The sequence below is a fragment of the Geospiza fortis genome, unplaced genomic scaffold (assembly GCF_000277835.1).
Source record: "Geospiza fortis unplaced genomic scaffold, GeoFor_1.0 scaffold346, whole genome shotgun sequence".
NCBI lineage: Eukaryota > Metazoa > Chordata > Aves > Passeriformes > Thraupidae > Geospiza > Geospiza fortis.
Window position 1 is genome coordinate 3,626,711 of NW_005054361.1, and position 17,296 is coordinate 3,644,006.

General features: G+C 37.8%; 1 protein-coding gene across 2 annotated transcripts in view; it reads right to left on the bottom strand.

The window, feature by feature from the left end:
- ATP2C1 (ATPase secretory pathway Ca2+ transporting 1) overlaps nucleotides 1-17,012 on the bottom strand; it is a 62,187-nt gene extending 45,175 nt beyond the window's left edge. Inside the window, exon 1 of one of the 2 annotated variants that reach the window (XM_014308189.2) lies at nucleotides 16,712-17,012. In XM_014308189.2, coding sequence (XP_014163664.1) covers nucleotides 16,712-16,819 — 108 coding nt within the window. In that variant the 5' untranslated portion in view covers nucleotides 16,820-17,012. Of the gene's footprint in view, nucleotides 1-12,692; nucleotides 12,705-16,711 lie in introns of those variants that run through there. The other variant, XM_014308190.2, reaches the window with a different exon arrangement.
- Nucleotides 17,013-17,296: the final 284 nt, after the last annotated feature.

The window sequence follows — 17,296 nt, forward strand, 5'->3', positions numbered from 1 at the left end:
CGTGCCCTCGGCCCCGCCGGGCTCGGCGCCAGCGCCGGCAGCCAAACCCGGCCCTCCTGGCGTGGGAAAACAACCCCGTCATTCCCGCCCGCCTCAGAGCGCTGCTCTGCCGCCCTCCCATGCAAACCGGGGTCACGCACATGGAGTAGAATCAGAATCATCAAGGCTGGAAAAGAAAGGCCTTTCAGATTATCCAGTCCAAGTGTGCACCCAGCACTGCCACTAAGACCATAACACTCAGTGCCGTAACACTCTTGAACACTTCAGACATGGTGGCTCCACAACCTGCCTTGGCAGCCTATTCGAGCACCTGATCGCCCTAAAAATGATTTTTTTTTTCTAATAATGGGAATCTCCCCAGAGTCATCTCAAGGCCTTAGGTAGCTCCTGTTAGAGTTTCAGTACAGCCAGGCTAGGCTGGCAGCCCTGCTTGGTTTTGCACCACCACATTATCATATGTTAGCAAAACATAGGATGTAAATGTTAGCAGGAAAAAAAATCAACTTAATAAAAAATCTTAAAACACATCAGGTAACTATTTTAAAGGTAGATTTTAGCTACCAATTATGGAGTCACCAACCCTAATAACTAGTTGAATTCGGGGGGGGGGGTGGGGTTATAACTAGTTGAATTCGGGGGGGGGGGAGGGGATGCTTTATCAACTCAATTATGTTCATGTTGACACCAAAGGAGTATTATTTGAAACTATAGTTGCAATACTGAACTCCAGCTGAGGAAGTTTTTAAGTAAAAGTAACTTCCACTCAGATGATTCATTTTAATTTAAGGTATGATGTACACTACCAGCAAGAACAAAATACCTTTCAGATTTCAAGGTCAAAATCTAATGAAGACATGCTAATTGTAGGCTTTACACCCCATTTCTAAAGGAGCAGTGACAACATGGTCTGAAAAAAGCACTTGCATTGACATCTCATGATTAACGACCTGTCACCTTGGCTTTGTTTTTCTTTAGCAGCAGAAGAAACCAAACTCAGTCTTTGTCAGCTCATAAGCAGCATTTCACAGAACTGAATTTTAGCATTTCAAATGAATCTCACAACCCATAATAGCATGCCCCTTGAAGCTAAAGAGCATCCTTGATTCTTTTGAAGATAATGTTGAGTGCTAATGTAATATAGATTTGTCAATATATTTTGAGAAGAGTTAGAAGTGTTGCCCTAAAGTAAAGGCTCCAGATATTTGCATTCAGGAAATTAAGATGACAACAGGCAGGTTAATACTTTGAGATTACCTAGTACATAATTTCTGACCTGCCCCATGTAGTTGCCATGTTACTTGAGTATCTCCATGGTTACTCCATGAAGTATCCCACTACAAGTAGCAGTGACTGTCCTCCGAGACAGCACTTCTGTTAACTTGTATGAAAACAAACTAAGAACCCTTCCAAGACACTCATGACATGCTCACAGTTATAATGCCACAATTTCAACACAAAACAGATGCAGCCAACAAAAAAAATTAACCATTTAGTTACTTTGTTAAAACAGGTAGGTCTTGCTTTCAATATCATATGCTGTCATTAAATATTAAAACTTAGGTAAATATTTCATGGAGAAAACCCAAAACCTGTCAGTCCTAATACTGTCTACATCCACAACATGTTTGGACTTCTTTACATTGTGAAAAGTTTGGGAGAGCAGAATGGGAATTCCTGAACATTACTTAGATTGTTCACAATTGAGACCTAAATATCTGTGACAAAGTCTGCATACTAAGCAACATTCTGTGTTCACGTATCTAACAAGAAAAGAAGTCAAAAGCAAGTGCTACTCTATAGTAACAACTAAAAAAGTTTCATCTTTGAGGCTTAATCTCTTTCACATTATGTACATCTACCAATATTACAGCCTATGATGCTGCCAGGCAGCTGGGAAGTGCCACTTCAGCATTATACAAGGACTATATCCATCCTTGAAAATCATATTACGGTTCCTGCTATATTCCACACATGCAAACAGGGGCTGTTTAATAAAAAATGCTCAAAGTATTTTATTTACAACTGCTGGTAAATGTTTCTTCAAAAATCCCATCCTTAATGTAAGCTTGATTCACAAGAGTATTAGGACAGCCTTAATATCTTCAGGAAGCCTCATTAAAGTGTGTGGCAAAGGCGTTATTTGGCAAACTAAAGCACATTATTAAAATATGATTGTAGAGATAAGTCTGAAATTAAAAAAAGGCTTTGCTTACAGTAAACTGTCATAGCCAGTTGTATTCACAAACTACAATAATATTTGTTTTATTTCTTTTAATCTTAAAAAAAAATCTTGCAATGAAATGCTCCTCTGAATTTCCAGTAAGCAAACATGCCTAGCCCAAACAGAATAATTCTATTGAAAATACGTATACAAACCAGAAAAATGTACACAAACAGTCCTGAAATGTCGCAGTTAAAATCTCTTTTTTTTTAAAGTACTTGAAAGTATATGCTGTACTTATAGGTTTGGGAGGAAAAAGACTGAATACTGGTGGTTGTTAGCATTTTCTCTTTCTAGTTCACAGTCATGAAAATACTTCATAAAAACAAACAAACCTTGTGGAAATAGGTTTACATTCAGGAGAGCAGAGTTTCATGAGCATTTCATGAGCATTCAATGGCAACTTAAGCAGCCCCCTGCCCCAGGCATTCTCCTTCTCTTGCTGTGTTACCGAGTTTCAGTGCCACACAGCACCACCCTGAGTGTTCTGCATCGACAAAAAAGGGTTCCTGCCACCCAACCACCACCACCACCACCACCACCACCACCACATCCCCTCCCTGTCCTTTTCCCCAAGAAATTCTCATAATTTACCTCCTCTCCATGGCTGAGTCAGACTTTGCCTTCTGTAAGTGGCTGTCAGCAGCAGGCAGCCACTAGATTATTTCAGACACACAAACCCAAACTGACCCACACCTGAATTCATGTGGGAACTGATTCATGTCTGGAATAACCCAGCACATGAGTGAATACAGACTTCTCTAATTAAATCAGAAGTGGTTGTTCTGGCACAGCCAAAAGGGTAGAACAGGTATGGGGTGCATGAATAGGTACTCCTGCTTTCAGTACTTTCTCTTCTCTCTTAGGCTTTCAGGGCTAAAAACTAATGATTTGATAAACAGAACTGGTTGTCTAGGTTTTGATTACTTGTTGGGTTTTATAACAGGCAGCTGTAAAAAAGCACACATAACTTTTGTACGAATCTAGAAGCAACACAAAACGCTGGTTTTAGCTGCCTTTCTATTTCTTCAGAAGAATCAAAGGCCTCTGGAAAGCTTGGAGAATTAAAAAGTAGTAAATACATTATATTCCAGGAAGTACCATCAATCAGTTGGAAGCAAAAAAGGGAGAATTCACTCTAATGATATAAAACAGATAGGCCTTAACTTGCAATTTGTTTATATGCAAGCTGAACTTCAAGATTGGTTTAATCGTTGGGATCTTGATCAATTCAGCTTCATCTCAATGGCTTCCATGTGCTACAGCACTACCAAAAGCAGCAAAATGTATTTTAAACATAACAAGGATACCTATAACTGCATGGTTCACAGATCAGAGATTTATTGCACAGAATTTTGTTGAAGTTACTTTTCAGACCATGACAGCATTCGAAATACTTGTTGCTCTGAAGTGAGCTTCCAAATTCTTTTATTGTTTTATAGTATCCTTCTCAAGATGCATTTGTTTAAAGTTTGTCAGCATTGAGTAATGCTACTGAAATCTGTTACAAATTTTGTTAATCTCATAGGAATTTATGTATACATTATAACGAGACATTTTTCTGAACCCTATCATTGATAATATTTTAATATGGACAAAGCTTTCTATAGGATTTCACTTTGGGTCGTAAAGGGTTAGTATATGATCTTTCTGTCAAAACAGTTTTCTCCACTGCTTGCTTGCTTGCTTTAGGTATAACTTACACATCCCTCAATACACTGATTATAAATTAGCTTTCATGGAAGAAGAAACCTGGTTTCTGGTAAGATGGACTTCCATTTGATGTAATCAAATTTTTGTTGTCTTTCATCTGGAAGTCAAAAACTCACCAGTGCTTTTACAGTCTTCTAAAGAGTTCTTATATGACTGGAGTCAGGACAGAGAAGGGATGATACTGGAGCTTCTCATTTACATGCATTAAATGTCACATAATTTGTAAAGCCTGTTGCAAATTTCATCTCCACATCCTTTCCATCCATGCTTTTCAACTGATAGCAGATAGAAGCAATCACCTCATCTCCAAATGTTATGTGTGTATGTGTGTGTGTGTGTGTGTGTGTGTGTGTGTGTGTGTATAAAATCAGTTCAAGCTTAAAAGAAGAAAAAATATATAGTTTTCCCAAAGGAAATAAGTGCTCAGAGGAAATAAGTGCTCATTTAATTTTATAATTCTGAGCATGTTAGAATGTAAGAAACATAACTACAATTTCAAATTACCTTAGCTCAGCCCTGTCTTGACACTGTGCAATTATGCTAATTAAGGAACTTTGGTTTATGGGAGTCTTAAATTATATTTCACTGATTTTTAAAGCACTTGAATTTAACCATGTCATCCCATCTCTAAGCAGCATCCCTACCAATATTATGCGTTCAGAGAAGGGGTGCAGCACCACAGCATTTTAATTTGACATAAAATCAGGCTTCTGTGATTGCCCTTCTGCTGGTGCCAAGTTCTGCATTGGCCCTGACATTTTCCTCTCTTGATAACCCAGCTCAGGAAGACTGATCTAGCCAAGAAGAAAGCCTGCCTCAAAAAAAGGCTCTACTGCTGAACTCCCAGAACTAGTGGAGGAAGGCAGTGTAAAACAGTGACAGGATTAAAACCTTTAATCAATACTCAAAGCATTCAAGAAAATCAGGTTTAATCTATCCTTCAGGCAAAGAATGTTAATTCATTTTCTGACCATAGCACTCAACTTATCTCAAACCTGCATTTCATCTTCCATACTTTTCTTCTTTAATACCTTCCATCTCACACGCATATTTAATATTCATCTGCTATTTTCTTCCTTCAGCTGAACTACTTTGAAATAGTTAAAAATATTATTTGCACATTTTCCAAAGAGGTTTTCCTTCTCTTTATTTATGACTCACAGAGATCTTCAGCTGTTTTCTTTCTGTTTTCCCCTCAGTGACTGTTTTCAAAGCTAACTACTCCAGTAAAAGATTCACTGCTAATATGGAAGCTCTCACAAGTGCCTCTATCCTATCTACTGGAGGCTTCACATTTCCAGAGACATTTTGTGAATATCTAATTTCACATTGCCTCTAAAAGACGGCCAAGAAACATGTGCTCTATAATTGGAATATGCTGTGAAGCAAGTTACTATTGGAAGTCTTGGCTGAGGCAGGCAAAATGCCTTGTTAGGATGTCTGCTACAGGACAAAGACTCCACTCCTCTGCATTGCCAGCTGCAGGCAGCTATCATCATGTTGTGGCCTGAATACAGCAGAAGGTGGAAAACTCTTCCCTATGTCCTTCTGAAGGATTGCTGCAATTTATTACATGGCAAAGAAGGCACCACATTTACTTATAAATTATTTCAGTTACGTTACAGCAAGCTGTCTGTGGTGGAGAATAAAGACATTTCAACAATGAAACTATAAACAACTAAAAAAACCACAGCAATAGCAAAGTTTGAATTTCATTTGAATTGATTCATGGTTAATGTGCCAAGAATTTCAGGAATGCTGCATATATTACAGACAAGTAAGCTTGCCAAGACTCTCTTGGAAATTCTTCTTCAAGACTATGGGTGAGAGCAAAACAGGGCAAAGGTAATACTCAGTGAGGAGCTGGCAGTTAATAAACAGATGTTTACATAGTTATACAATTTTGGCTCCTGGCAAGAATATGATGATTTGTTTGATAACACACTTAAGCATAATATGTTGGGCTGTGAAATTTTATTCAGACTCAGAGCCAAAAAATGTTATCAAGTGAAAGCATGTGGCAACTTTTCAGGTTGGAAGGAATTAGTTACAAACTTTTGTTTTATCAGAAAGCCCATATACCTTGTTATTTTTAGTGTTACTATAAATTTCTTGTAAATGGATTCAAATATACAGAGGATTTTTTCCTCCCTTATGTCTTAAAAAAGAATGGTCTGAAGACACATTTTTAAAGGCTACCAATAAAAGCAATTAATGTAGCATGCTTCTATTGCAACTACATGCTCTATTGTAGAGACCCCTAACTTTAAGATAGACCCAACTGGTGAACTGAAAGACTAAATCTGTATTCAGATGCTTTCTTAGTCAAAGTTAACAATAAGACTGCAGGGGGAGGAATAAAAATTGCACACACAGGTTATGTAACATTCAGAAAGTTGGTAAACTACACTTAGAAAAAATACCCAAATTTAACAAGGTTGTTCTGACCTCATTCCCAATCCAACTACACAAGCTTGTGCTAGGACAAAGTGGAGGTGGGAGCAAGTGCCCAGGAGTGTCTTCATACCACTGCTAATGAGTATCAATCTTCAGCACAAGGGAATGAAAAAAACCCACATATTACACAGAAGGCTTCTGTCTGCCTTGAAAATAGGCGCTAAAATATTACCCAGCAGCATCACCATGTTTAGTAGCCTGACTCTAAAATAATAGATCACATGTTCCATTCATTCATCTCCAAAGGTTGGATACAGCCCCAGCTGAAAGTGACAGGAGTGGATATGGGAGAGACAAACCCCACAGCTATATCATATAAATTGGGAGAGTTTATTCCAGCAGCCTTTCACCTCAGGGTTGAAAGGGCCCTGAGGTGCCCCTTTGTCTCCCAGTAATTCGGCAGCCAACGTCAGCTGCATTCTGTGCATCTGCAGCAAGCCAAGAAGCACCAGAGGAGGATTTAATTTAAAAAGAGTTGAAACTCGTATCATAGGCCCTCCTCCCCACCATCTGGCTAGTGGAGACATTCAGTACAATTCAGCATGACAACTGCCTATTCAGAAGGAGGGAAAAAAAACCATTTCTCATTCAGGAAAAAAATTGGGCAGTTCCCATTCCATCTTTGAGGGCCTCCAGCCTAATCCAGATCTGTTGAGGAGTTCTGAGGATACACTCTATAATTAGAGTACAGAAACTGGTAGTGATAAATCAGCAAAAATCTTGTTTCCTATTTGAAGTTCAGGCTAAAAGTAAATTTTTACCCTGAATTTCCTATACACTATTTAAAACTTGACCAGAATATTTTGATATCTAATGAGCGGCGTGGTTTTTATCCTACTTCTTTAATATGCCTTGCAATAAATTTAAGCTCAAAAGATTATCTTAGGTTGTTTTAAGATACTGTTATGAGAACATATCTACCACACATCATATCAAAATATTGTATGTATATGATTTCTATTATATCTATGATTTACTTAATCATAAATCTGCTTATCATTAGTTTATCTATTATTATGTTCTACCAAATAATAAATCTATCCAGCCATATATCTATGACTTATCTAATATGCAGAAATAAAATGATACCAAGATGTAAATCTTTCTGATTCATCAGTTTCTCACCTGTGAAAAATCATCCATGGAGAGAAAAAACAAAACAATCATTGGGAGCCTCTGACATTGTAGCAAAATCATGATTTTGCTTCTCTTGGAGTTGCAAAACAGGACTCCTGGAGTATTTTCTTCATTAGATACAGATTTCAGTAAGACAGGTGCTTTTAAGAATTCATCTTTTGTGTCTCCCACAATTTTCACTCCAAATTGTTTTCCCTTTTTGAAAACTTGATCTTTGGTTGTTTACAGCCTCACATCTTCAACATTTATGTACAGTGATGCTGTTTTTCTCTTCCAGGGACAGATTATAAAGGCTGTAGAATAAAGTAACCTTGGTGTTGCAGTTTTTCCTGTTTATAAAGTCTGTTTTATCTGAAACTATAGCCTCACTGCAATATCTAAAGAGAGAGAGCTAGGTTGGAATAAATTAAGCTTTGCATCAATTCAGCTGTTACATCCTACAAAGTGTAATCAAGATACTGCTTCTAGGGTCAAAGCACAAAGAATGCAGAACTGTAGCAGAGAAGCTGAAAATTGGTGAGGAAAAATAAAGTCCATTTTCAGACTTGCCTCCTTTTGCAGTTTGTAGCAAAGGGAATACCACCCCTTCCTCCACCAAGCCCTAGGCCACCTAAAGAAGTATGTCCACGCTGAAGAAAAAAAACAAGCAACTTCATTCTTGCAACTCTGCACACAATGGCTTCTGATCCCAATGGGAACTTCTTAGCAAATATTTTCTGATGAGTTTGAGATTTATTGCAGGTATGCAAGCTTCACAAGCACTTCTCTTTAAACACAACTGGTTTTTTTTTAAATATATCTATATTTAAATTATTTTGAAGTAGCCTAGTCATTGGTGACAGTAATTCCAAGCAACCTTTTAAAATAGCTGTGGCATGACATCTTGTCCTTCCATGTGATATTAGCCCTGCCCAAACACAGAGCCTTTTGCAGCATTGTAACTGAAGGAGCAGCTACATGAAATTTGGTCAGGTTTATAAGTTTCCAGCAGCAATGCCAGCAATTCTGAGTCCTATACATAGGGTGGCTGCAAATATTGTTTTATTTTAGCCCTCAGTGAAAATGCCATGTGTTAGTATGAAAGACGACCACTATTATTGAGATTGCTTTTACTAATTCAGGTTCCTTGCTTTGTCTTCAGGGCTGGGCATAGGCTGTAGCTGCCTATAACAAACTTCCTGTGGATGCAAAGCAAATACCATAAAGAGACTTTGACATGGCATGAATGCCAGGGGAAGGTCACAAACCAAAGCCTTGTGCCTATAACACTGCTGTGTTTAAGCTTTTGTAGTTCCTGGGCTTTAATATCGTATTGTTTGATATTACAAGCTGGTTTGTGGAACGGTGCCATTATATCAAAGAAGTTTGCCTGTGCTGAAAAAAAGCTTCTAATCCTTTTAGTTGAATAGAAAATCTGGAAGGCATGAACCTCAAAACTTGAATAGAAAGGCCAAATGAAATTTCTCTGAAAAGAAATCAGAATTTGAAAGGATAATTCATTTTTGTAATGGTTTTGATCGACAATCCTGGAATTTCTAATACTCAAAAAAAACCTTTTTAATGCCTCTTGAGCAGTTTCTTCTCTGATTGTTTTAAAAATATGGTTTAAAAGTAGCGCTGCTATATTTCTGTCTAATTTCCTGGGGAGAAACATAAATAAATATATGTGTTACTAAGTGCTCATGAGCGCAATAACTCTTAACTGTAGCTCATGGTCGGTACATCTGATGATGCAAGAAGCTAATTTGATAGGGCACAGCTGAGGAAATTCAGTTAGGAAAACAGGAACCAAGCATCTGTTTTGTTTGACTGTCTCAGAACTTTAAATGCTCCCTAAGCTTTGTTGCTTTGTTGGGTTCCTTGTCTTTTCATGACATTAGAAATGCTAACATGAAAGTTCCAAAAATTAAATCTAATCCATCTGTATCTGGCAGACATATTGTTATATGAAAAAGAGAGGAAATAGTGGGATAGGACAGATTTTTTTTTTTTGTTACAAATAATTTGTTTAATTTGTAATCAAATAAAGCTTCAGTAGTTGAATATATCTTAGTTTTCAATTTTTTTCTCTTGGTTTTCAATCCTTGGCATACTTGTGTTTACATGCAATGTTCTACCAGTTATTTAAATAAAGCTGTAATAGTTGAGCTAAGGATTAAAGAGAGAATAAGCTTTCTACTGCACAGCCTATTCTGTTAAGGTTTTTCATTTCACTAGATTTGAGGAGTGGCAGTCAGCCTGCCCCACTCCCCTCCCTTCCCAAGCAACACCTGTCAGCAGCAGCCATTCACTCTTGATACTGGCCTAAGTGAAGAATTGTCAAATTGTCAATTGTTTGGGTTAGAAGGGACCATAAACATCATCTGCTTCCAACCTCCCTGCCATGGGTAGGGACACCTTTCACTAGACCAAGTTGCTCAGAGCCACATCCAACCTGGCCATATCTGATTGATGTGATACCTGTGTCACAAAAAGTGCCTGAATGAAAAACAGTATTTCAGGAAATGTACTACAATCTTATTTAAAATGTCAGTGGTGTAAGATTTCTTCAGAAGATCATCTCAGACTCCAAAAATAAATGAGCATTGACCATTTAGATTAATACTTTTACGACATATTAAAATAAGAATTTGAATAAACTGTTAGGCAAGAGCTGCCACAGTCCATCAGCAGCTAGATATGTTCTATCATTTCTGTTTGGAAAACAGCTCCTTCTTGCTTTTGTGAAAAAGGCAGAAGCTCAGTGCCTTGTGATTAGGATCCTTGCTTAGCCTAGTGGTTTCTTCAAGTGGTTTATATTAGCTGCTTGTTTCTTATGGCAACACTAAAACCTGCTAATCTTAAAATGTGTCTGTATAGGTAGACATAGCACATGCTCGAAAAAATGTCTGGTCATGTCTGACACAAAGCAGTGGAGACCCAGCCTATGATTGAAATGTGAGATGGTGATTCAACAAAGATGTTTATCTGAAAAGGCAGAACATTCAAGCTTTGATGCCACTGATCATAATTCAAATAAAAAATCTGCTGCTTTGAGTAAAAAAAATGATGAATCTATACATCCTTGGAAAATTTCATAGAGTCCTGACAGGGATTTCTATATGACTACAGTAGAAAGTCTAGCACAAAGCCAAATTGGATCAAATGGGGATTTGTTCTGATGGAGTCTCTCCAATATTGATTTAAATGAGCTTAGGAGAAGCTAATGTGTCAAAGAACACACCTAAGCTGCCCATCTCTATCAGAAAATTCAGAGTTTTCCAAATGAATTTGTGAGCTGCAAGGAACTGTTAGTAATTGTTTTGACACAATGGATATAAGTATAAAATATTAAACAACATTATATCCATCAGCCCCAGAGAATCCAAGTATTTTAGATTCTGGAGATACCACATCCCAGGGATACACAGCACTCAGAGCTTTTTATGCTTCAGAACACAAATAAGAGAAATGAGGGAAAATGTTTCATTAGGAAAATTAGTCAAGTCTCTGTTTAACCACAAAAATCAGAGTGCCTTAGTCATTTAAAGCAAGCAGCATTTTTAAAGTGTCATCTTAAATTTAACATATACATTAGTTTTACATACCAACAAGTAAAAATACCACTGTTGTAAACAAAATTAACTAGACATGATAAAGCCATTACAATTAACTTTTCATTAATAGCTATACAGATTTCTTAGCTGTCCTAGTAGAGAAGCACTATGTATTTCATAGAGAACTTACACTGTGAACCTGAGGCCCCTACACCAAATGTATCTTTAGATACAGAAATCTTTAGAAAAGCAAAACAAAGCCAGAGTACCCCTCTCTTTTCTTCCTTTTTTTTTTTTTTTGTAAGCCAGCAGTAGCACTTGAACTATCACAGCCATAATAAAAGCATTATCACTGTTATAACACCAGCAACCACAGATGCCATCTCTGCTGAGAGAGACATCTCTCCACACTAAGAGACAGCATCACTTCCAGCTAGAGGTTAACCTGTGTGGAATCTGAGGTATTGTTCATCTCAGAGCAGAGATCAAGTGCCAGCTATTTCAGCAAAAGCTGCCAGATCTTTCACTGGATAAAGTCATGTCCTGTTCAGGCCCTTTAGCTGCATCCTCAGTATCTCTTCTCCAGGCTAACTAACTAGATGTCTGAGGTCTTTCCCGCTTGGAAGAGCTGATTCTTGCAAAAGTCTTAGATTGCCACGTGAAATGTGTACTTTAAAATGCCTGTAGTCCTGTAATTTCAGGAATTGTGTGTCAAACATATGTCAGATTCAGTTACACCAATGTTGCTCGGCATACAACAACTACCTTTACAGACAAAGCTGAATAGTGCCAATTTGACTCAACTAATGTAGATTTTAAAGCTGTAAGGAATTATTTATTTTAGTCTGACTGCATGTGTAACAGAGAACTTCCACCTGTAAACTGTGCACAAGGACTATAACCTCTATTTCATCTGTATAAAGTCTTTTATAAGCATTTCTAACCACAATTTCAGAGTATGGGCTGACCACGGATAAATTATTCCAGATGTTAAATACAGATTGAAACTTTATATCCTATTTGCATGCAGCCTGTGAGCTTTTTTCTCCTTGATTAAAGACTCATCTTTTGTGAGCACTGTCTTCCTCAAAGATCGTGTTAAATCCTCAGTTACTTTGAGATAAGACCTTGGCTTGAACAGAGTTGCCATTTTGGGAAAAACTAAAGATAAGGCAAAATAACAGTGCACTAAACAAGCAAGCATCTGGTAAGCTCTGTTAGGAGAACATCCTTACAAGAAGATCTGTACACTGTTCCTACTCAGACCTTAGAAGGACCTACAAATCCTGCCCATCACAGTTACAACAGAGATTTGAAGGAAAGGCAGCTTAATGCCACTCAGCATAGATGCTATTGTCTAATTCTCAATTCAGCCACTGCTTTTTTAATTAATTTGATTGGAAAACTTGAGAAAGACAAATATGTTCTAATGGCAATACTCTCTCATGACTAGGGAATGTCCCTCCTGGGCTCCAGCAGTCTGGTGTCCTCTGGTTGACTGAATTATAAACTGCCTGAGCTGCAGCAATCAACCACTACCAGGGACAGGAGTCAAGGATGTTCTCAGTTACCCTCTCCAGGGCAGGCTTTGGGAATTATTCTTTTGAATACTTGAGAGGTGCAAACACCTGATGGGAGCCTTTCCAGCACACAAAGTACTGCTGATTTTTCTCCCCTGCGTGATCTCTTTGATGTAATGCTGCTCTTAAAGGCACTTTTAATAGGATGCCTCCCCTCTTACCAACCAGCCTCATTTTCATTATGCGTGTGGGTGTTTCACCTCTTTGAGACTCTCTATCCAGGAGTTCTGCAGTTACTGGGGGAAGGGGCAGATACAGCTCACTTCCTTCAGAAAAGACGCTAAGAAGGGTTCTGCCAGAGCAGTTGTGTTAATTGTTAAAGAAACATACTCTCAATACCAAGCACGATGTACAAATCACTCCGTGCTGCCTCAGTTCTGAGCTCCCAAAGCTCATTTGGTAGGTTCCCAAAAGGACAAAGCCCCATCTGTTAATTCTCCTGTACAGAACCTCAATGATGGTATCACTCTTATGCATGAATTAATAGCTAGAGAAATTACTTTAGCATTCATCTCGTGGCTGGTGTGTGGCTGAGCAATAATTCTAAAGAAATATTGGCTGGAAAGGATGTTAGAAATGTCTATTTACTGCTGGGATTCAGGAGGAAAGATGGTGGTTTCTCGGCACAAAATGTTGGTTCTTCCATTTCCTTTAGCATTGGTCACACACTCTTTGGAAACTGACTGTGAATGAAAAAAGCATCCTGTAGTTTCTTCCAGGAAAAGATTTTATCTGAGTCCAGCTGGAATTTTCAACAGGAAGTCTATGTTTTATAGGCATGTTTTGGAAAGAGGTAACCTTACAATACTCTTGAAAAGTAATTTCCTCAAATGTTAATGAGATATATTCTAACTAGCAACAAAGGCAAAAGAAAATAATTTCTTGTTTCACCAAATGAATTGAAAATTTTTTTCAAGGAAAGAAGATAATCCTGCCAGCATAAACACCATTAAATAAGCCACATACACACTTTCTATTGTTTTTTATCTAAGCAGAGAGGCTGCTTAAACATGTTGAAATAATAGGCCTTTTATGTTAGACAGGAAAATAAGTGGCATGTTTCATTTCCTTACTAAGGCTGAATTAATATTAAACACCTCACACCTTCCAAGAACTTAATCATAATCATTTTACTGGAAAAATTCAATGTATAGAATTAGATAAGAATTGCTCTTAAAAAAATACATAGTCTCCTAAGAAAAATCTATAGAGGTATAAAAGCCTCAAATAGCCAGAATTACCTCCTGAACTCAACTGTGCTGTTAAAATGTCACTTGCTTTCAAACTCTTACCATGTAGTCACAAAACACATTTGCATACCGTTTCTATAAGGCTTGTTAAAAAGCTTGCAGATTTCTTTGCTTTAAAACATTCAAGTTTGAATTAAAAATAAGAGAAGAATCTCAAAGATCATAAATAATGCCATTATTGGATCATACTCCCTGAAGTCCATGCTCCTGGGCCTTGTGTGTTCAGTCAGGAATGATTCCAGAAGTTGATCCAAGAAAAGAAACATTTAATACACTGCCAGTTTTGAAACAGTCTTCTTAAACCATATTGTATGGTTTAAGAATTGAAGCGAGCAAGTTTATCCTTCTTAGTATAAGTCTGGATGTTCTTGTCTATACACACGTCCTTCTTATAATCTGTTTATGTCTTGGACTTCATGAAAAGCCCTGGTAATTTCCAGAACCTATAGTTTCTGAACAATACACATTTATTTCCCAGCTTTAGTATTTACTGAGATATTTGATGTCTAATGTTCTTACTGATGATCGGTTTCTAAGCAACTGGTAAACAGGATTTTTTTAGTTGTCAGTTTCCAGAGGAAATTGCAACTCATTAAAGTGAGCATGCAAAGCTAACCTCAGATTGTAGCCATTACACTTATTTTAATGTTGTATTTCATTTAAAATGTTTGATCAGAGAACAAGTCTCCTAGGATGCATAGCTTTTCTGGAACACCACAGTGAACAGCAGTTCTTCAACAAGCCTCATTACATTCAGTGCACAATATCAAGCAATGTAAAGAGGATGAATAGTAGCACCACATTCAGTTCATTTTATATTGATAAAGCTTTTTGTCTCAGGACTAACATGCTTGGAAGCATGTCTCAGGACTAATAACCACATCAATGCTTGTTTTGATTAAATGGATTTCTTCCCGCAGTGGAAGCAGCAGTGACAGAAGTATATTGCACTAAGGATATTCACATCCTTATGCAGGCAGAATGATTAAATTTAACATCAAGTTACAGGTTGTTCTCTAATTCAATCTCTAATTCTCTAATTCAATTCCACCAATGAATGTTTAAGTTGCAACTGGCCTGTGCATCCTCTGAAGTTCAGCTGTCAGGATAAATCTTGAACAATTCAAAAGTTATTAGCCAACTAGCCCTGCATGCATCCTTTGCTTGTGATTTTTGCCTCTCTGACTGGACAAGCACCACTATGTGCATCAGACAATCTATCAGAACAGAACATGACAATAGCACAGTTAGAATGTGCTAAGCTCTCTGGAACCCAAATTTAATGCCCACTGGGATCAGAAAAGGGTGAATAGTCAGAAAACAACAAAAACCCTCAAAGAAAAATGCATTTATCTACTGGTAACATTTATTAAAAGACATTCAGTCAGTGTTAAGCAAACCATCCCAAGGACTTACCCTGCTAAATAAAAGACTGTGATCCTCAGAAATAAAGAGCTTATTTTCAACACCATGCAGGGCAGCTTCCAGAGCAAAACTGCACTCTGTGTTTGTAGAGTCAAAGCAGCAAGTGTTACTATGTGGTGAGTATCAGCCCTGCCAACATCTGACAAACCCAAGGAGAATGAACACGATGTTTCTTTAAGCATGTAGTGCTTGAGCTGTTAGCCATTATAAAAACATTAGGAGCAAGAAAGAAAATAATGAACATTACTGTACTAAAGCAGGAAAAGCAGATTTCCCTCCCACCCACCCCCTGCCAGTTACAGCCCTGGCACTTTTTATTTCCAAACTATATCATGGCAAAGGAATGTGTCTTTCTTTGCCGGATGACCTCTGATGTGGAGAAGTATGCTATTCAGCATAATTTAGCACACAGAAAACAAAGAAGTTTAACTGTTTCAAAGGAATGCAGAATTTCAGTTCTTGTTATAGCTCTTGTTCTTCTGAATGCTCATCATACAGCTTAATATCCAGCACATATTGGATGAAAAGGAACAGTAACTCATCAGAGACGGCCTCATTCCAGACTCACCCCTTCTCCCCCCACCCATGCAAAACAGCTTCCATTTCCTTGTGAAACAGCAACAGCTTCAGATTACAATTCACTTCTCCTAAGGATATTCATGTTGCATTTCAGTCAAGAAATCATGATCTACCAAAACATTTAAGAATTCAGGTTACAAGCCCTACTGCCAAGACTGCAACCTTTTATTTAACACAGATTTACATGACAAAGGGACAAAATACTGACCAGTGCCTACACCTGATCTTAGAAGAATGAAAATCTCTTAGAAAAGATAAAGCCTTTACAGAACAGAGAACAGTACAACATAAAGCTTATGGCTAAGAAAAGAGTTAAAAGAGGGAAAGTCTGGTTTATTTTTTTATTTATTTTATATACCTATTTAGAAATTCATTTTGTCAAATATACTCCCCCTTATCATAACAAGCAGATTCAAGACTATGTTAAATATAAGGAAGTTTAACTTTTTTTTTACACAGCTAGTATGGAGATGAGTGGTTCAAGATGAACTGGAATTACACTGAAAACAGCTCATGACAGCAGTGAAAGATGGGCTTCTGTGATCTTCAAGAGGCAGGTAATGACTACTTAAAGCTTCATGGTCTCAATGCTTTAAGTCTCCAGCAATTTCCTCAGAATCAAAAATTATTTGTTCTCAGAGAATTTTTTTTCAAATTCACAGTGTTCTCATAAAATCCTAAATAGAACCATTACTTGCAGATACTGACATTTAGAAAGCAGAGCAGCTAAACTTGTGATCCTCCCCTTTAAGATATGGCTAGATCACCCCCAGGGTTACAACTGAAGTAGTGCTTTTTTAAATTTGCTTTTACCTTTTCTTGAATCCTCTTGGCTTTCACTGTCGATATAAGTTTCCAAACTGCATGGATAGGAAGCTTTATGAAACAGGAGAAGACAGATTTATGCAGCAGATTATCCATAATTTAGGTAATTTCTCTCACTGCTTCCCTGTTTGGAGTTCTGAATGCATGTTTTCCTCCTCTTCCCAAAGACTCGTAGTCCTCGACTGTTGCACAATCCTTTTCTGCAGAGCAACTGGTGAAAATCAAAACATCAAATGCAGAGCCTCCAACAAATGACTAGTGTTAAAGTGCCACAAGGGCAGTGTGAGCTGCAAGAACTGAGGGGCAGTTCTACCAAATGCAAATCATTTCCCTGGCAGCCTGCTCAAATAGCTCTACTTCTGGTAAGAACATTCTGCTGCAAAATCAAGTAACAGTAACCAGCTCCTGATTTTTCCTAGTCCCCCTAATGCCTGATGCCTCTTAAAGCTTGTTCAGCTGCAGTAAAGAGGATAGAAAACTGCTGTTTCCAGCACATTCACCCCTCCTCCTCAAGCTGTATTTCACTGACTGCACTGTCTGGTTTCACTTTTGTTTCACACACAATCCTGTTAT